This window comes from Myiozetetes cayanensis, unplaced genomic scaffold (genome assembly GCF_022539395.1).
Source record: "Myiozetetes cayanensis isolate MyiCay16 unplaced genomic scaffold, myiCay2020 scf3, whole genome shotgun sequence".
In the NCBI taxonomy this organism is placed as follows: Eukaryota; Metazoa; Chordata; class Aves; order Passeriformes; family Tyrannidae; genus Myiozetetes; species Myiozetetes cayanensis.
Genome location: NW_026087521.1, coordinates 5,876,159 through 5,896,104, shown reverse-complemented (window position 1 = coordinate 5,896,104; position 19,946 = coordinate 5,876,159). Strand labels below are relative to the sequence as shown.

The following is a 19,946-nucleotide window of genomic DNA, read 5'->3' as shown; positions in this document are numbered from 1 at the left end:
ACTGTCTTCTCACTCCAGCATCTTCTCCCCTCCTCCTCAGACTCTTCTCCTGCACCTCACAAGGCTGCAGGTTAGACAGGACATCAAACCCACCACCAGAACTGGCCTGGCAGCCTCACTAGCACTCCAGAAATGCAGAGATAAGGACGAGGTGCTGCTGCCTATCCCTTCTTGGGTTTTTATCTATCAACAAAGTGGGAAAGAGAGCTGCAGGAATAATAAAGAAGGCAGTTGCATGGCATTAATGCAGCTGGTTTCACACTTTGAACAAGAACATTTCTGTCAAGTCATAAACCACTTGACAAAGGGACCCTTACTCTTGGTAACCCCTCCCTAAGGCACCCAGAGCAAGGATTCTGCATTTGACTGAGTCTCCTAAATATTGCAGTAACAGAAATAAGTGCTGACTAACTACTGGAAAACAAGCTCTCAGATAGCAAGCCATGGATTGCCCTTTCTCTTTGAAATTCTGTTTGTCTGAAAAAAAATAAAATAGTATTATAGTAACAGCAGTATTAAACTCCAGGAATTTCATTTTCTCTCAGAAGAATGCTGTATTTTAGAAATGAGTGAAATAAATCAATCAGATGCAGGTACTACAGGAGGAAACTGCTCCTGTACAATTTTCACGTGAGCAGATAAAAGCACATCATGTTTGTAATTTTATCTGTAACTTTCCTCAGTCACAGGTCCTGGAATGCATTTGTTGCAAGAGGTGTGAGAACCTGGGTTCAGAAGGAGCTCTAAAAATATGTTAGCAGAAGTTTCAGGCCTCTTCCAGGCAGCCACACAAACCTCAACAGCTTTGAAACTTGAAAGGCACGTGGTGTGGAAAGCAAGTCAGTAAAAATGGTCTTAGCCCACAGTGTCATTTTGCACGTGCTACTTTAACATCTCCCTGCTCTGCCTTTTTTTTTTTTCTTTGGCTGGGTATAAATAATTCTGTCACCAGAAATGTTACTCACGGCTGAGTGAGGTCACGAGTAATGAAGTCTGAACTCTTGAAGAGGAGGAAGATGTCACTGAGAGCTTTGCATTTCAGAGAGCTGTTCATTGCTATCCAGTAGGCATCCTAAACAAAGCAGGAGATCAGCCAGAAATGCACCTTTACCAGCAGGAAGGAAGGCAGCTGAAGATGGATCTGAATATTACACAATATTTGAAATACACACAGAAAATTGTTGGTTTTTTTTATTTTGGGGAAAACTTCATTAGCTGTTACAAGAGACACAATAGTTACTGGTTTTCTTACAAATACCATGTTGAAAGCAGAGTAAACCCATTTTAAAACCTAAGTTTTTGCCTTACTGCTTCCAGGAGCTTTCCTGGAATGCCTGATTGAACACAGTGTCTCTTGAGAACATGATACAGCAATATTTGGGGGAATTCATCCCTGTGGTATAGTTTGAGGACCTAAATATAACTGGAGGGAAGTTTACTGCCTTCTTTAAAAATGTGGGGTTTTTCATCTTCACCCCAGGCAGTTTTCAGCCAGTACCCTGAATAAGAAGAGCCTGACCATCACACTGTATCTGTGATCAGGACACAGGGTTTTAGGTGAGGAAGTCAGTGCTGCCTTACATCACCAAACCTGCACCACCACCACCTGCTCTTAACCCACCACACCAGTTTGCTCTGTCACACTCCACTGGTATCTTGTCTATCACTTCTTCCTTTATCAGAACCACTCATCTGTTCTTCTTTCCAATGCATTGAGATCAAACAAACAAACAAACAAACATCCACCTGACAACATCTGTTACAAGTTTTGGGAGTCACCATTCTTACCCTTGGAGCACTCCAGTTAAGTTTAGGAAAAACACTTCCACCCAAGGAACTTATTGCTTCCTCAACTTTAGATGTGAACTCAGGGAATTCTGGTGCCTAAACGAAATAAAACAACAAAAATATTGATTTCAAGACATTTAATAGTGAAGTGGAGCCATCTTCTAAATACCACTAGAAATACATACTGCAGAAGAAATAAACATGTCCCAAATCAGCAGGACCCCCCCCTAAAAAATAATGTCTCTGTGGAAATAAATTACTTAATAAACAAATCTGACATTCTTTCAGTCAGAGAAAACTGAAAATGTTTCTAGTTCTGACTCTCATCACTAACAGGTACCAGGAACTTCAGGAGAAAACCCGAAACTTTGTAACACTGATCACAAAATCTGCAACAAATGTCAAAGAAACAAACGTTAATTACTTACCTATTGTTTCATACTGGATGGTAGATTATTGTATACAAATATGGTCCAATAATATTTAGACTTAAAAAGTTATTTTAGAATTAAGCATCTCTATCAACTCACAGGCAATTTGAGTAACAGCTCCTCATTTAAGCTTTAGTTTTATAAAACCTTGTTAGTAATACTTTAACTGATCAGCTCTTAAATTAGGCCTTAACAATATATTGACTCAAAACAGAGGACACACTGCAAAGGCTGAACCAGGAAACCCTGCCTTGTAAAGAACATTAAACACATAAGATGAGGGGGGAAAATTCCTCAGGATGCTCTGAACTCCACTCAGAATGTGGTGCTATAGAAAGAAACCTTGTTGACCTTTAAAATCATGTGAAAGGATTTTGAGCAGTTGTATCAGAGATTTTTCATGTGATAAGATTTATAGCAAGAATACTGCCTGAGTACTTTTAAACTCAACTCAAAGATAACTTCTAGGCCAAAGGTAACTGATGTCTCTAAAACAACAAAGCCCTCACAGTCACACAAGTGATCAAAAAAACCTCGTGCCTTTTGGCATCTCCTTAACTGCAGCCTCCCCAGATGCAAACACTTGAAAAACCCTCTCACATTTTAGTGCAGTGACCTGGACTGAACTTCAAATATTCTGAACTTTTCCTTGGTACATCACCTGGTCTCCCTTGGAAGCTACACTTGGAAAACTGGAAAAAAGTGCTTCTCTTATTTTTCTTTGTGTTTAGAGCTTCCTGGATTCAAATTCTTCCTCAGAATACAGAAGGGGGCAGGGAGGCAAGTTTCAAAAAAAGATGCAAAAAAAAAGATCAAGGAAGCCTGTTTTGCATCCATCATGATCCTGATCCTGTGCCAGGCACAGTGCAAAGAGACCATAAAGACAGGAAAAAATAAAAAAAAGAATGGTAGGAATAAATGCACTTAGGAGGAAATAATGGCACGTTCAGAGAAGAGCTGTGAAAATTGAGCTGCAGGGGCTTCGTTTTCCCTGCATCTAGCCTGATTAAATAATTGGGAGATGTTCAAAGTGGTGAAAATGAAAGCCAGCTATATTTAGAGCTGCACTTCAGCTCATTTCCTATAGTCTAACAAGTGTGTGATTGTTGGGGATGAAGAAAAGCGGTTTATTTTTAGTTAAATCAAATTGAGCCAGCAAAACTTTTTGGAAGTTCCAGACTCATACACTGCCACCCATCCACAATGGTCTGAGAAATGTCAAACACAGCTGACCAGCAACAGGTTTTGTGTCACAAGGCCTGCAAAAAGCAAACCTGCTGACAAACCCATGTCAGGCTTTTATAGGACCTTACCTTAAGTGTTGTAGTGTTCTCATCATCTGACCACTGTTAAAAATAAGAACAAATCAAAGGTTACTGGTTTCCTGGGACATCTTTTATAATTTAAGAGAAGATCAGGATTTATGCAGCTCCTACAACACACAGATCAAATCACTGACCCAGAGAGCATAACATCACCAACTTCTCATTATTTTGCCTGTAAACTAAGACAGGAAAAATACTGTATATTCAGCATTAGTGTTATTCTAAAAGTATGGAAAAAAGACACCTATATATTTTAATTGTGATTTATACCACAAAGTTGGGACACTTCAAAACTCAGAGTCTTCCCTGTCTAAAGCTTGACTCCAGCACTCCCATCCTTAGGCCCATGATCCAGTTCATTTCACTTCTATTCCTTTTTCATCATTCTTCTGTCACCTGGTACTTACAACATCTTTCACTGTTTTTCTTCTAAAATGTTCTTCTGACCTATTATGGCCTCAGAAGCTTTCACTGGTTCCTGAATTACCTCCTTCTAATTTCCCAGGGCATGGAACAGCATTAAGTTCGATTCCAATATCCTTCAAAATTCCCCATTCATTATTACAAATGCAATTATCAAGAAATAAAAAAAGTCTCCTGTGAAAGAGCACAGAAACCTTTTAAACCTTCCCTGATGTCACAGCATAAATAATGATGTTTCCATGTTTTCCAAGGCAACTACCACATGATTATTATTTCCAAGAAGGACTCTCCTCCCCCACAGTTATGCAGAAAAGGTTATACATTCGTATTTTTCTCAAGAGACTTGACATTAAGTTGCATTTTACACTGACCTGTATCTCCTCTGTGTCATCACTGCCCTCCTGAGCATGGCTTGGTGGATCTTCTCTGAAACAAAAAATTCACAGGAAAAAAAAATTAAGCACTGGAGTTTGACTTGACCATATCCATTATATTTCCACAGCATCTCCAGCTGTTGATCAACAAATGTTTTCATAAGAAGACCAAACCTCAAAACTCCTGGCAGAGAAACATCAGAGCAAACCAGGACAGAAAACTGAAGCCTGAACACCCTGCACTAGGCTTGGGCTCTCCCATAAACACTTTGCTTCTTTCAAATTAGCAGATCATTTTTTTCTTCTAAAAGCACCCTAATCAAAGCTTTTCAACACCCTATTTATTAATTATTCTTTTCCAAGTTTACTGTACTCTGACAGAAGCACAAATCAAACAAACTTTCTTTTTTTGTAACAAGTTTAGTTTAAATTATGCTTTGCCTCCATATTCCTTTTTAACTACGAATTAAAAACTTGTAACACCTGAGTTTCAGATGTTGGCCTGTGCATTTCTGATTCTGAGCAGAAAATGTCCTCATTCTCTGCACACAATTCCTATGGGAAGTGGATAAACTGCCATTAGTTTCTTCCTGCAAAGCTCCTTTTCCCACAGAGGTGAGATCTGTTGTAAACACTAAAACACCTGATTGCAAATATTCCCTTGAAGCTTTGGGTGACTTTTGAAGTTCTTTAGCCAATATAACTGGGATCCTAAAGGATCTTAAAGGAGCTCCTGAAGACTTATTCCCATCAAACCAGGGTGGGATCAAATGTACACCCCTACCAAAAGTCAGCTCTAACAAGCCCAGTCTGTGCAGTCCCTCCATGCACTTCCACAGGGACTGAACTCTCAGCCCAGTTTCTGAGATCTGGAGGTCAAACCCTGCTTCACTGAAGATCAGGAGGGGATCCCAAAAGGGATTTTAAACTGGCAACATCTTACATTTATAATTTAGGTCACTCATACAGCTGCCCATTATTCCATTAAAGACAGCAGAAATTGTTTGTACAGCACAGCTGTAAAGTCAAACCCTCAAATTCAGCTTTTCTGAAGGCTTATTAAAAAAAGCAGCTGCTACTAAGAAGTTGCACAATTCTACATAAGCAGGTGACAATACAACTTCCTATCCAAAATGGTTTAAAAACCAGTTCTGATTTCCCTGATACCCTTTAATGAAAAAGAATTTAAAAATTAAAAAAGACCTTTCCTCATTACAAGGTGGTTAAACAGCTCTGGTTTTAAATAAGTTGATAGCTGATAAATTAGACACAGTTCTCATTTCACTCACAGCCTGCCTGGTTGGTCTGTGAGATGTAAACTCCCAGTTCATTCTATTGAGAATTAAACTCAGGTGATATCCCTTCAGCCTTGGCTAAGGCAGCTGGCACGGGAATGGTGTGGGACAGGTCAAGCCTCCAAACTAATATGTATGCAAAACAGGGTTATGAATGGAAAATGGTAAAATGTAAAATGCAAAATGTTTTTCTTTACCTTCCGGAAACCACGAGCGTTCCATCATCCAGTAAATATTCTTTCACATTCTCTGGCAGGGGAAGAATAACACTGGAAGAAACATGAAAATTTCTTTAATATCTTATTATTAATATTACTTGTTAGGATAAAAGCTAGTTGAACAAAAGAATTTGTTTTTTTAACAGCACTTCTTTTTCAATAACACCGTTTCATCCTCTAACCCTATGAAAAAACAATTCTCTTCCTCCCCTCTTATCCCTTACCCAAAAAGCAATGCCAGTTTTCCCTCCAGGGAAGTACAGGACAGAGAGACAAAAGTTATAGATGAAATACATAAAAATGCCTCATTCCTTCAAAGCTCTAAGAAATTCTAAAGTTAAAGTGTGTGTGGCCTGTGAGGAGACAACACGTTGGTGAAACTAAAGGTTTCCCTTCTGAGATCCAAACCAAAATTAGCCTATACCATCCTAATGCTCCAAAAATGCAGGGCTATCCTTAAACTTACCAAAAATAAGCCTGTGCTCAACCTTAAAAAAACCACAAAAGACCTAATACTTTGATTACTAAAAGCCTGATGTCAGCACTTTTTGATCCAACAACGCAACTACCTCAAGCTTGACTTTCCTGAGTTACTGGTAGTTCTTGTAACCATCCCGTGACCTGCAGCGGCACCTGAGAAACTGCAGAATTCCCTAAGGCTTCCAGAAATACACAGAAACACACAAGTCAGCCAATTGGTTTGGACCTATTCAGCCACAAATTCTTTAAGTAGGAACAGCAGCGTGGATAGTAGGATGTGGCTAGCAGGAGCAGTATGGCCATCAGCTGGTGCTCAGCATGGAATCCCACCAGGAGAGCAGGGAGTACAGGGGTATCTGGAGTGCCCCAGGGTTGCCCAAAACACCCCCTCAGGGTGTAGGGATGAGACCCCAGCTCTGGGGACTCCAGCTGATGGCCTGATCGAGCCTTCCCCACCTCCATCCCAGATCTGCCCTGCATGGGTCCCCTCTATCTAACCCAAACCTGTCTCAACAGAAGCCCATTCCCAACCCAGCCCAGCCCCCCAGAATCACAGGTCAGGCTGGAACAGACCACAGTGTGGTCCCACATCTGCTCCCATCTCCCTGCTCAAGCAGGGTCATCTTAAGAGCACATTGCACAGGATTGTGTCCAGAGCCCATTGCACAGGATTGTGTTCACTTCTGGAATATCTCCAGTGAAGGACACTCCACAGCCTCTCTGGGAAATCTGCTGTACTGCACGAATCACAGCGTTGTTACTGCATGGGAAAGTTGTTCCTCCTCATACTCAGTTGGAACTTTCTGGGCATCAGTTTCTGCCCCTTCCCTCTTGTCCTATTGCTGGGTAACACTGAGGAGAGCCTGGTCCATCCTCTGACACCCTCCTTTAGATGTTTATACACGTTAATGAGGTCACCTCTGAGTCCTTACAGTACCTGAAGGAACTTACAGATGGGGCAAGACTATTGACAAGAGCAGATAGTGACTGGACAAGGAAGAATGGGTTCAAATTGAAACAGAGTACATTTAGATTAGATATTAGGAAGAAATGCTTTACTGTGAGGGTGGTGAAGCACTGGTAGAGGTTATGCAGGGAAGCTGTGGATGCCCCATCCTTGGAAGGCCAGGTTGGACAGGGCTTGGAGCAACCTGGTCCAGTGGAAGGTGTCCCTGCCCAGGGCAGGGGGTTGGAACAAGACGATCTTCAAGGTCCCTTCCAACCCAGACCATTCAGCGATTCTCGAGGCTGAACAGGCCCAGCTCCCTCAGCCTTTCCTCGTGAGACAATTCCCTTCATCATCCTCCCTCCAGCCCCTTCATCGCCCTCACTCCCCTCCGCTGGACCCGCCCCAGGCGCTCCGCGTCCCTCTGGCACTGAGGAGCCCAGAAGCCGGACACGGCACCCCAGGAGACCCTCGCCGGGGCTGAGCGGAGGGGCAGAACCCCCTCCCTCTGCCAGCACGGCTCCCACCCAGCCCCACACACCGGCCCCGCGCCGCCCTCACCTGCGGATGGTGACGGCCTTGAAGAGCGGGTACCACACGGAGAACTGGCAGTGCACCACCTGCTCCTTCTTCATCCTCCTCCTCCTCTTTCTCCGCCTCCTCCTCCCGCCCCTCAGCGCGGCCGCTCCCGGAAGCTCCGGCCGGGCCCGGAACCTCCCGCGCAGCTCCCGGCGCCGCCCGGCGCCATCGCGGGGACACCGGCCCGGCCCGGCCCCGCCTCAGCCCCCTCAGAGCTGCCCGCGGAGCCGCTCCCCGCTGCTCTGCCCCAGCCGCCGAACCGCCGACTAACGCCTCGCTCTCTTAGGTCCTGCTGTCGTCTCTGTGCCTGTCTGTCCCCCCTGCATGGAGTTGTGTCGTGGAGTCGTGGAGCGTAAACGGGTTGGAAGGGAGCGTAAAAGATCTCGCTCATTCCACGGGCGGGGACGCCTTCCACTAGAGGAAGTTGCTTGAGGCTTTATCCAGCCTGGCACTGAACGTTGCCAGGGTTGGGGCATCCGCAGCCTCCATGGGCAACCTGTGCCAGTGTTTCACCACCCTCGCAGGGGAGAATTTCTTGCTGATATCTAACCTAAAGTTCCCCCCTTTCAGTTTGTATCCATTACGCCTTGTCCTGTCACTACAGCTCCTGATGGAGAGTCCCTGTTCCCCCTTCAGGTACTGTAGGGTGCTCTGGGGTCTCCACGCAGCCTTCTTTCCTCCAGGCTGAGCAGCCCCAATTTCACAGCCTGCCTTCATAGCGGAGGTGCTCCAGTCCCCTTCTCGGCTGTGTGGCCTCCTCTGGGCTTGCTCCAGCAGTCCCATGTCCTTCTTACTTTGGGGACTCCGGAGCTGGACGCAGCTCTGCAGGTGGGGTCTGACCGGAGCAGAGCTGGGGGGCAGAATCCCCTCCCTTGCCCTGCTGCTCCTTTTGGCACAGCCCAGGACACTTTGGATCTCTGGGCTGCCAGCTCGTGTTGAGCTTGTCATCAACCACTCCATCATTTTGCTTTCTCCCAGGTCAAGTAATAACCAGGTCAAGTAATAACTGAGTAACGTGTTCTTTTGTTAAGCCTTGTGGTTCTGCTGTCGTCTCCGTGCCTGTGTGTGTCCCCTTGCATGGCATTGTTCCCTCATGCGCTCTCCCGTCTGCTCTTTGGGAATGTCTCCCCCAGCCCTCACAGCTGTCTGGGAGTTTGATAACAACGTAAAGATACTGATAACCCTCCTCTGCCCATGCGAGATAGTCCTTGTTGTTGCTGTTTGTCCTGCAGTTATTTTTCCATGTTTTACTTGGCACTGAGCGGGTCGCCCGTGCTGAGAAATACCACGACAAAAATGAAACATTCCCCCTCACACACACCCCTTTTCTCCCTCTCCCTTTCTCCCATCGACTTCTGCAAATTAATTGATTTTGTTTCTAGAATTGCTTTTTGTTTCGGTCACAAGTTTAAAGCGACTTGGGAGCTTTTAATGATGTTTGTCATCAGCACACGTATCTCAAAGTGCTGTTGGGTAAATCGTGCATAAAACACTGCCAGTGTCCCCTTTGCAGGTTATTTATAAGAGAACCTGTATTTTGTTTTAATCTTGAGCTTGCTTTAGGACACCACTGCTGAGCTTCCATTAGATCTGGGTGCTGTCAGCTGGGATGTGTGTTTGGATCAGAGAATGTCTTCTGAAAAGTGATTTAGAAAAGCTGATCCATATATATGATTTATAACCATATGTAAGGGTTAATATTAGAGTACAGTTGTGATACCTTGGCTTCTCTTTAAGCTGATTCACAGGCCTCAGCTGGCTTAAGATTTTAACTCTTGGGAAGGATAACTTTTAAGCTGTAGAATGACTGGATGTTGACTTCAAAGGAAGGCACTCAATAAAGGAATAAGCAATGGGAATAAAGTTACATGTTTTATAAATGGCATGCCTTGTGCATGACTGAGTTTGACCCCAACATGAAATAAATGGAAGAAGTAGCATGATTTGCCAGCAAAAGCCTGTAACACTGGCCACAGAAATTGCTAGAGAAAGCAGAATTGGGCCAAAACCATTTGTTTTTCCCCATAATTTATAGTCTGAGTGCTGTTGCTTCACGTGAAGGCAGCTGATAAATGTGAGTGTTGTGATATATTCTTAGGATTGCATTGATAACTATTAAAAATGTATATTCTTAGAGCTCCTGTAATCCTAAGCCAGCCAGGTTCCCAGGCTGCTGTGTGAGCTGCCTTGTGTTTTTAACTCAAATGATGCACTGGGAATTTTGTGAGAGAGAAGAAGAACCTTCCTGTCAGAGGGCTGGAAGACAAGGTCTGTTCTGAAGGCAATCAGGGCTTTAGACACACTGTGGTGTTAAATTCAATTTTCAGTCGCAGCTGATTTTGTTCATGAACAAGAGGGGTTGCCACCCTTGACAGCACGACCAGCGTGAGCTACCAGAACTGCAGCCCTTGTTTAACCAAATTTAACCATTTCAGCTTCATAACAGCCACAGCTCTCACTTCTTACAGCCAACTGAATTTGGAAAAAATTGCTTTTTGGTGGAACTTTTAAAAATGACGCTACACAAAGAGTTACTGCACCCACTTGTGGAGGAGGCCCGAACTGCAGAAGCTGAGATAGATCAGTCTCCTCTCTCTTTGAGGTGCTCACCCATTTTAGATTTTAGTGGTAATTCAAACGACTGAAACTGTATATTTTTTTGTTATTTTAAGTAGCAAGTCACCCTTGAATCTGTCAGCAGAGAGCAAGCTGTGTTGAAAAGCCGTGAGATGAGGTTCTAGTATGTTTTTGGAACTGATGTAGGTGAGTATTAATCCTGTTGTACAAACCATTGCTACAGGTGCTTGTGGGATTTGGGGAACAGCTGTGGTAATCCACGTTTGAGAGAGAGACACTGATACCTGTAAGCTTCTGTAAAGGATTAGTGTGATCCATGGAACAGGATTTCCTGTGAGGGAGAGGCTAAAAGAGGAAGATTTACTCAGTCCCATCCAAAAAAAAACCTCAGTGAGGTTCTCTACCTACTCCTCTGGTGTATTTATATTGACAGTGCAAAAGGCTGTAATTCTGTCCAAACGTGGGAGGTGAATTTGTTGTGGCTGGCTCTGTGAGGTTTTTATGTTTTTAAGGCTTAATATTTCAGGCATCACACAGAGCCTCCTTTGCTTCCTCTGGGTGACCAGGAACCTTTGGGAACATGGCGTAGAAATTGGAAGATAAGCAAGTGAGGTTCTTGAACAGTTTTTCATACAAACAGCAGTAAGGTAGATAATAAACCTGCATAGCTTTGAGATGGAGCTTCATTGCTTTAAGAAAAGACTATAGAACGTGGTTTTGAAGGAACAGAATTGGGGTTAGCAGGTCAGGGTTTCTTTTCAAGGCTTGTGTTACATAAAATCAGTCTGAATGTTTGGCCTTGATGACCTGCTTCATCCAAAACCAGTGTCCTGAGGAAGAGCCTGCCCTGTGTGCAGGCTGAGGAAGTGGATTTATGTAGGTTGGTTTTACTCCTGCTGATAAACAGAAATGTTTACTACTACCTATTCCTTTTAACTACTTCTTGGAATTAAGAAAGCTGGTTGTTGCTCTTCCATGTTTCACAAATATGCAGTAGATGTTATCGTAAAAGGGTAAAGGTGGAGTGAAAAATGAAAGTGCTAAAATTTAGTGTGACAGAGAAGGTCTTCACACACTTGTGTTCATTGCTAGAGGCCACACAGAGCCTTATTAAACCATAGCTGGAGCATGGAAAGATTCCTGTTGACTTCATGGAAAGTTAATGGTATGGAGGATGGACATCTTTGTCTCTCCCAGGGTTTAAATTGGTTTGCTGCTTCTCACTGGCTTTTGCTTTATGATTCCCGATGATTTCCAGGATTCCAACTTAACAGCGATGAGCTTCCCTGGTGTGAGTCTCTGTGCTGAAAGTGCTTTGGGCAGATATTTCAGCTGCCCTTTGCAGGGTGCTGGGCACAGCATTGCCAGTGAGAGACTGCCCTGCTCTGGTGTCACCAGCTCCACGTGCCTCCTGCACTTGCAACACACGTGGGGCTCTTTGACCTTGGTTTTTGGCAGAAGGTCGAGTCGTTTCCGTGTTTGTTTGGGATGTGTGTAAGGTGGGGGTAGGTTCTAGTCCTGATTCTTCACAGCAGGCAGCTTTCACCCCTGAAATCCTCTTGGTAGAAGGGTTTTTTTCCCACTTCCACAGTGAAATGTGTGGTCCTGTTATCCACACTCTGCTGGCAGAGCATTTCACCCAGACCAGAATGAAACGATTTGACTGAAGGGGATGAACTTTGTCTGTGTGTGTGTCTGACATGTGAGTAGTTAAGAAGGGTGTCTTCAGCCAGCATAGATACGTAGCAGCTGATAGGACCATTACAACAGTGCAAGTCAGGGATTTGATCCAAATTTACATTTCTCCTTTGGGTTATTGGACTCTGAAACCTTTGGGTGGAGCCAAAAATGTGAATTGAACTTGCCATCACACGTCCCTGGCTTCCTCCAGCGAGCCACATTTGCTACTTTAGAATGCAGACATGAACCTTTTAACTTTACACTGACATCAAATATTGACTTAGTTTCATGTATATCTGGACTTTGCACAGGGGGGAAAAGCCTGACATTGCTGAAAATGGCAGCTGAGGAACCCACAGAAGGTCCAAAAACAGCCAAACAGTTCGTGGTGAAGGAAGAGGTACAGCATGCCTGGGGTTGACGTGTGGTGTTGTTAAATAACTGTTAAATAACAGTTATTTGAGAGTGATCAGAGTGTTTGTGAGTGCAGAGAACAAAGTGCTGTAAATGCTGTGTGATTGTAACAATCGTTTCAATGGACAGAACACTTCTTCCTGATGGGCAGGGAGTTTAAAAGGGGTGACATTTCTCTTGGTGGAAATAATCATACAGATTTTCAGCGGGGGGAGAGAAACCTACAGTCTTACAGCATTTTAAGCTGCTGCTTTTTGTTTCAGATTATGCATCTGATTCTTGTATTGTCTGTTCAGGAGGTTTTCAGTGTTCAGAAATAATGCTGGTACTTCTGAGAGGCCTTACAAATCAGAGGGTCGTGAAACTCAGCCTTGTTTTCTGTTCCTTTGAGAAGAACCACTGGGAGTTTCCTTAAGGTTTAGGATTGTACCACCTTTCATGTTTTCTGAAAGGCTCTGAATTTAGATAATTGCTGGTCTAAAGACATGAGTGAGGAAGTAGTAAGATTAATATCAGGTCCTGAGGAAGGATTCTGGGAGTACTTCTGGGTGCTTATTAGGAGCACTTTCACCCTAATTTAAGCTGCCTCTATTTGTTTCAATTCCCTTTTAAGTGAATTCTTAAAAGTTAATCTTTGGTGTTAAGGCAGGTTTGGCAGCAGCCTCACACTGTTGTTACAACACAAATGTAGTTTCTTCTATTTATTCTTCCTTGGAGTGAACGGAGTCGTGTCATTTCTTTAGGTTTCAAGGTACAAAACCTTTTCAGGAAAGAAGAGATTTGTTTGGATTATATTTAGGTCTTTTCCCTTGGATATTTTTTTAATATGAATATATCTCAAGCATTAAGGGCTTCATTTTTGAAACCTTTCTGTGTTTTCTGCTAAGACCTGTTTTCCTGCAGGCAGAATTTTCATTTTATTCTGTCTGGTTTTGTTTGTGGTATTTTTTGTGGTTTTGTTGGTTTGGTTTATGTTTGTTTGTTCGTTTTTATAATGTCTCTTTGTTATCCTCTTTTGAAATATTGTGGGGTTTGGTGTCACCAGCAGTTTATAATTGGATTTTACATACTTTAGGCTATTTAGGTTTTTCAGGCATTTTGTGGGCTTAATACAGGGAAGTTTTTCCCCTGCCTGGTGCCTCTGCCACCAGCCTTTCTGTTAGAAGTGCTTCTGTAACTCAGCAGTGACTGATGGTGGTCTGATGTTGGAACAGCTTCTTCCAGGGAAGTGGCAGCTGATTTTATTTCATTCCTCCTGTTCCTGGGAACGCCCAGTCAGGCTGTTGTAAGCAAAGCAGATGTTATTTGCTCATCAAAGCAATACTCAAAGCAATAGAAATAACTCATTCTAAAACAAGTTACATTAAAAGAAGTGAACTGCTGGGCTAATACCTAAGGGATTTTTCCCTTTTAAGTGAATCACATAAAAAAATGGTGTTAGTGGTAAGAACTCAGCCAGCAGCTCTCAGAAATCCTGACAGGACAGGTATGTACCTTGCACATTCCTGCATTTATTGTGATGCTGAATTTTTTTTCCTCTAAAGAATCCAAAAATAGCTGTGTTGTTTCTCTCAAATAGCCCCCGAATCTTTGGGATTAATCTTATGATGTGTTTAACAAAGAATTCTTTGTTTTAGGTCATCGCAGAAAGAAAATGGTTGAAGCTTGAAGAAACAACTTACACTGATCCCTTTGGGAAAACCAGGTAATTGCCTGTGTGGTGTTTCAGCTTCCTGTAATGTTCTCAGCTGTGCAGACTGGCCCCAGAGCAGAGAACAGGAGCATTACAGACCCATCATTCCACAGGAGATGAGAGCTGGGCACTGGGCACTTCCTTTAGAATTCCTGCTGTTCAGAGGAGGGAATCTCACCCCACCAGATGTGCTGGCGTGTGGAATTTGGCTCCTAAATCCTTCTTGGGCACACTGAGCCTTGGATTGTGTTGCATTTCCAGCTCCTTGTCAAGATGCTACACAGAGGCAGTTCTAGGCTGTGGCACTCAGTCCATCCTGTGGCTTTTCTGGTTCTTCATTAAGGGCTCCTTCTTCCCTGCTGATGGTGCTGGATCTTGCATAGTACTGACAAATTAATGTCCCCTTGTATAGTATCATGTCTGTCCAATCCTGTACACCTCAGTGTTGCTGTTTTTATCCAGGGGTGACACCATGGCTTTAGTCCCATCAGCAAAACATCCTCTTAGAATCAGCAAGATTGGACCTTTTGTGGAAGGATTTGTATTGCTGGGGGATTTTTTTTGGTTTTTATTCATCCCACTGCTTATGTTGAGAGAGAGAAGCTTTTGTCCTCCTTGCCTGTGTGCTCCTTGTATGCTCCAGCAGCTGAGCTGAAAGTCCATAACTCACCCTCTAAACCTTATGGAGATGAAAGATGGAATTCACATGGTCTTGTTACAAAATTGTACTTCAAAATCTGACTTGTTTTATACATAAGTTGCTTTATTTTGCTCTTTTCCAAGATGACTTTTATAAGACTTGCCTGTTCTGTGACAGTCATTTATGTCTTTCCTTATGTTTAGTGATCTAAACCATCATTAATTAACTGACTTTCTCTCTCCCTCTTTAAGCAGGCAAAATAAAATGATGCTCCACACATTTTATAGTATATGACAGGGCTGACCCATGAGCAGCTGCTTTCTTAGGAGGCCTCACCATGTGATGATATATTTTGCTTTTAAATGGAAGTAGCAAGGGTAGAAGATGACTTACATGTTCATTTGTTCTTTCCTCTGTGTTAACCAGAACTTGGGAGACTGTAAAGCGAACTGGCAACAAGAAGGGAGTCACAGCTGATGGTAAGACACTGGTGGCTTTATTTTGGGTGGCATTTTTTTTCCTGTGGCAATTCTTCTGATAAACTCACGGCGCAGACTTAGAGCTGAGCTGTTTCTGAGTGAGTGAGGATGTGGAACAGGTAGCTTGGCAGAGCTTGCTGTACCCCAGAGCTGATGAAATGCAGCCTCAGTGCTGAACAATCAGACCCTCACTGGTAGGAGTGCTTTCCCAAGATCGTTGGATTCACTCCCCCTGCTGCACTCACTGTCTGTGCTCTGTGGCTGTTGCAGGGGTAGCGGTGATTGCAGTGCTACAGAGGACTCTGCACTACGACTGCATTGTCCTGGTGAAACAGTTCAGGCCCCCAATCAACGGCTACTGCTTGGAATTCCCTGCAGGTGAGTGACTGAAACGTTAGGATGAGTCACATACAGTTCAGTGCTTGGATGTGCTTGGAGTGTCAGCTGGAAAACTGCGCTGAGCTCAGTGTGCTGTTCCGAAATAGGAATGTTTGATAATGAAGAAAACAAAATGAGCTTGTTTTAGCAAACTGGAGAAAGTTCTCTCCACTTCTCCTTTCCCTAAGAGTCGAAGCATTCAGCTTCTTTCCCTCATGAGAATATCAGTGCCATTTCCTGGGAAGGTGGGATGATTCTGTAGATGATCAGTTAGGGATGTGAGGAGCAGCACGATGAATCCAGGAGCTGGAACCCTTCCTAATGCTTCAGTTTATCCCTCTGTAAATACTACAGGGGAGTGAGGATGTTTCACCTCTTCCATAACACTTGATTAGAGCTTGGGATGGCTATTGCAGTTAAGTGGTAGGCTTTTAATTATCCTTGTGTCTTATTTGTCTCACAGGCCTCATTGAGGAAAACGAGTCAGCAGCAAGTGCTGCACTGCGAGAGCTGGAGGAGGAAACTGGGTACAAGGGGGAAGTCATTGAATGTACTCCAGGTCTTTGCTTTTTTTTTAATTTTCCCACCAAAGCCAATTCTGTCTTTGAAGGCCCCTCTAAATGTCTAAAATGATGTAAACCAAAGGTAAAATCTATGCAGCAAAGCCTTGGTCCTTTGTGAGTCGGTTGCTGAGCTTCTGCTGGACGTACAGGGCTGAAGTAAAAGCTGGATGTCTGTAGGGAGAAAACTGCTATTGATCAGGATCCTGCACAAAACCCAGTTATTCAAGCTGTGATTTGGCATTTTAGTATAAATGTCTAAATTACTGGACTTGTGTGAACAGCATCTGTGAGCTTAGGTAGAAAAGAAAAACAGCTGCGATGATGCAGTGTGAGTGGAGGTCACCCTCCTGTCAGCTGTGGGGAGGTGACAGGGCTCGGGTTTTCCAACTGGAAAGAAGGAGAGAATAATTGGAGTAAATTCAGAGATCCTTTGGAATGTGACTGTTGCCAGTCCCATGCTGGTAACAATCCCATTCATAAAATGAAATGAAGGCAAAACAAGGATCAGAAATCAAACTTGACAAGGTAGAAAGGTAACTTGGATATGATTTCAAGGAAATGCCATTGCAGTTGAGACCTGGTTCTCAGTTACTGGTTACAACTGCATGTTGGGGACAGAGGTGGGAGCAGGTGATGGTAAAACTGGACTCCAATAGACTGAGGAAGTCTATAAGAGTTTACAGTTATATCTTCAGTCTGTGGAATGGAAAGTAAACTTAGCTGCTGAAAACAAGCCTTACCAGGGATCTGTGAAAGAGCTGAGAGTTACAGAAACGTTACATTTAAGGACATGTGAAAGCAAAGTTTTCACTGCTCTTCCAGCATGACAAATAATATGATCTGTGGTATCAGATACATTCCTGTGAAAGCTTTTGTTACAGTGACAAGTTGCCTGACTCCTGCTTTGGAAAATGCCCCCTCTCCATGTGCTTGTTTGGCAGCTCTGTGCTTGGACCCAGGCGTGTCAAACAGCACCACACACATCGTGAGCGTCACCATTAACGGAGACGCGGCTGAGAACACGAGGCCCAAGCAAAAGCTTGGTGAGTTTGGTGCCACTCCTCTGAAAATTTCGGGAGGATAACAAAAGGATGGGTTTGAAAGAACTGACCCCACCACTGCATCTCTTCTGTCCCAGCTGATTTGGATGCTGCAGGTCCCTAAAATCACATGCAGCAGTTGAGATGAGCAGTGTGTCTCTGTTTGGGACACACTGGGGAGGCCCAGATGGGAAGTGTCAGATGTTGGCACAGCCAGAAGGAGACGTTTTGGTGCCAAACCTCAGTGAGGGCCATGAGCACTTAAGAGCCTACATACTCCTCTCAGCTGTAGCTTCACTCTGGAAGTAATTACAGCATCAGTCAGCTATCAAAATGCTTTTCAATTGTAAACTCCAGTGTGTTTCAAATCCCTTACCTTACTGCTTTTTTTTCACTTGCAGATGAGGGAGGTACGTAATGTGACTGCGCTCCCATTGGCAAATGTGATCTTCAGATGGCAAGTTTTACTTAGAAAATGTCAGTTAAAACTGGTTTTTTATTTGTGCTTGAGTAATCTCCTGACCCTAATCAAATGTGCCTGAGATTGACTTTGGCCTAGACATGAAAATTCCTGTGGGCCGTTATCACGTCAATTATCTTTCCAAGTATTGCACCTCCAGCACCAGCATCTGGGGAAACACAACTCACTGAACCCACAGCAGCTGTAGGTCAAACCCCAAAGACAAGTGATTCAGAGAGACAGGGGAGCTCTAAGCCAGCACAACTTCAAAATCATGAACAAACCCTTTGGTTTGGTCTTGAAATGCATCTCCAATCCATTCCTGTACCAGTAGAAGCCAATCAAAAGCCCACTTGATTTTCCATTGTCTCCTTTCAGCTGTCAGCTACACTCTTTATGCAGCTGTTTCCCAGCTTCTTTCTGCCAAACGTGTTTTTAATGACCCCAGTCTCTGCCTTTAATAACCCCCATTAATAACCCCCTTTAATAACCATTTTCTGACAGATTCTCACAGCTTTTGGATGGTGATGAGCACAGAGACAGTTTCTCTCCCCTTCTAAGTTGTAAAAAACAGGAGGCACTGCGGGGAATTTCTCTCCTGTTCGCTGGTTTAAGGGTGCATAAATTTTTTTTCTTCTCTCCTAGAATTTGTGGAGGTTATTTCACTTCCAAAGAACGACCTACTGCAAAGAATTGATGGTAAGGGCTTCCTGCCACATGAAATGCCCCAAAGTGAGCCTCAAGCACCCCTTAGCTTTTCTTCTCCAAGCTCCTCACAGTGTTTCTCACCCTAGAGTAACTGTGTCATAAGCAAAAAGCCATGAGAGACCTGACCAGGCATGAGAGTTGGCACTGAGAATTCCTGCCTGGAATGCTACACATCTCCAGTTTAGTAAAGGACTTCCTTTTCTGCAGAGATGTCTTGACAGCACCTCACAGTTTGTTTTGTTTTGTTTTCAGAGCTGGTAGCAGAGGAACACCTTGCAGTAGATGCCAGGGTTTACACTTACGCCCTGGCTCTGAAATGTGCAGCAGAAACACCTCTCCAAGTTCCCTTCATGAAGTTTTAAAGCTGGACAGTGAGAAACTTAGTGGAAAACTGCCCAAGTCAGGTGGCTTAGAAGCACAACTCTTCTTGTAATCAAGGGCCTTTGCTTTACTTGTAGAGCAAAAAAAAAAAAAAAAAAGTATTTGTAGGAACGATTCTGATACTTTTATTTGGAATTGTGTAACTGACAAAAAGCATTTCTTCTAACTGCTCTATCAAGCCTTGACGGACTCTCCATAATAAAAACACTGTTTAATTTTCAGAATAGCTTGTTTCTCACTACATTCCTTTCTGCACTTGTGGGTAAGTATGAGGAAGATGCCAAAGGTAACTGTGGTTGGTGTCATACCCCGTGTTCCAAAGGAGGGAAGTGGCAGGAGGAGCCACGCTCTGTTCCCACACACACAAAGAGCAGCACTCAAAGAGCCTGGAGAAGGGGAGACTGAGGGGAGAACTCCTGGTGATCTGCAGCTTCCTCCTGAGGGAAGCAGAGGGGCAGGCATTGACCTGCTCTGTGGCCACTGACCTTCTCTCAGCCCAAACCAAACCATCCCGAAAGAAAGAATTGGTTTGTTGCTCTAAGAAAACAATGACTCTGACAACAAAGGTGACAACCTCCATCCACTGGTGCAGACCAGCACGGTGTGGGATCCAGCCAGGGATCCTGCTGAAGGTCTGAGGTCACTCACATGCCCCCAGAGTGCTCAGCCTTGCAGTTTTCCCTCTCTGAGGAAACATCCACCAGCGGTGTATCCAGGCTGCACTTTCACTCAGTCTGAGCCCTTCTTGGTAAATCTTTCCCAACCCAACCTTCAGTGCATCTGCACACAGTGGGCTGCTTCTAATCATGTAAACAGCCAGCACTGCTGAAAGCTCAGGATCAGGGAGTTTTAACAAACACACCCCAGTATCAGCCTTGCCTCTGAAATGGATGAGGACAGGCCAGCATAATTAGGGAGATTTTCCCAGCTTAGAAAAGAAGCAGAAAACTTGCCTGAGATTTTTCTTACCTTCACAAGCAACACAAAGTTACTTTCAAGTTAAGCATGAGAGAAGAAAGAAGAAATGTGACATCAAAGGGAAAAAGTAATTGATGACAGTAGAGCTTTAAGGGG

General features: G+C 43.8%; 2 protein-coding genes across 4 annotated transcripts in view; one reads left to right on the top strand and one right to left on the bottom strand.

The window, feature by feature from the left end:
* The window catches only part of CDC123 (cell division cycle 123), a 29,479-nt gene extending 21,500 nt beyond the window's left edge, over positions 1–7,979 (bottom strand). The window contains exons 1-6 of the mRNA XM_050325585.1: positions 7,842–7,979; positions 5,834–5,905; positions 4,339–4,393; positions 3,533–3,565; positions 1,789–1,884; positions 966–1,072 (exon numbers count right to left, since the gene is read on the bottom strand). Coding sequence (XP_050181542.1) covers positions 966–1,072; positions 1,789–1,884; positions 3,533–3,565; positions 4,339–4,393; positions 5,834–5,905; positions 7,842–7,915 — 437 coding nt within the window. The 5' untranslated portion in view covers positions 7,916–7,979. The remainder of the gene's footprint in view (positions 1–965; positions 1,073–1,788; positions 1,885–3,532; positions 3,566–4,338; positions 4,394–5,833; positions 5,906–7,841) is intronic.
* Positions 7,980–8,043: 64 nt separating this feature from the next.
* NUDT5 (nudix hydrolase 5) lies at positions 8,044–19,096 on the top strand. 3 transcript variants are annotated; one of them, XM_050325582.1, is made up of 9 exons: positions 8,044–8,145; positions 12,428–12,516; positions 14,168–14,235; positions 15,290–15,342; positions 15,613–15,720; positions 16,184–16,279; positions 17,165–17,335; positions 18,429–18,482; positions 18,744–19,096. In XM_050325582.1, the coding sequence occupies exons 2-9, from the start codon at positions 12,454–12,456 to the stop codon at positions 18,851–18,853; spliced, it is 723 nt and encodes a 240-aa protein (XP_050181539.1). In that variant the 5' UTR covers positions 8,044–8,145; positions 12,428–12,453; the 3' UTR covers positions 18,854–19,096. The 3 variants fall into 3 exon arrangements, with proteins under 3 accessions (XP_050181539.1, XP_050181540.1, XP_050181541.1); XM_050325583.1 differs by lacking the exon at positions 8,044–8,145 and adding an exon at positions 10,535–10,622; XM_050325584.1 differs by lacking the exon at positions 8,044–8,145 and having other exon boundaries at positions 12,218–12,516; positions 17,225–17,335.
* The last annotated feature ends 850 nt before the right edge of the window (positions 19,097–19,946 follow it).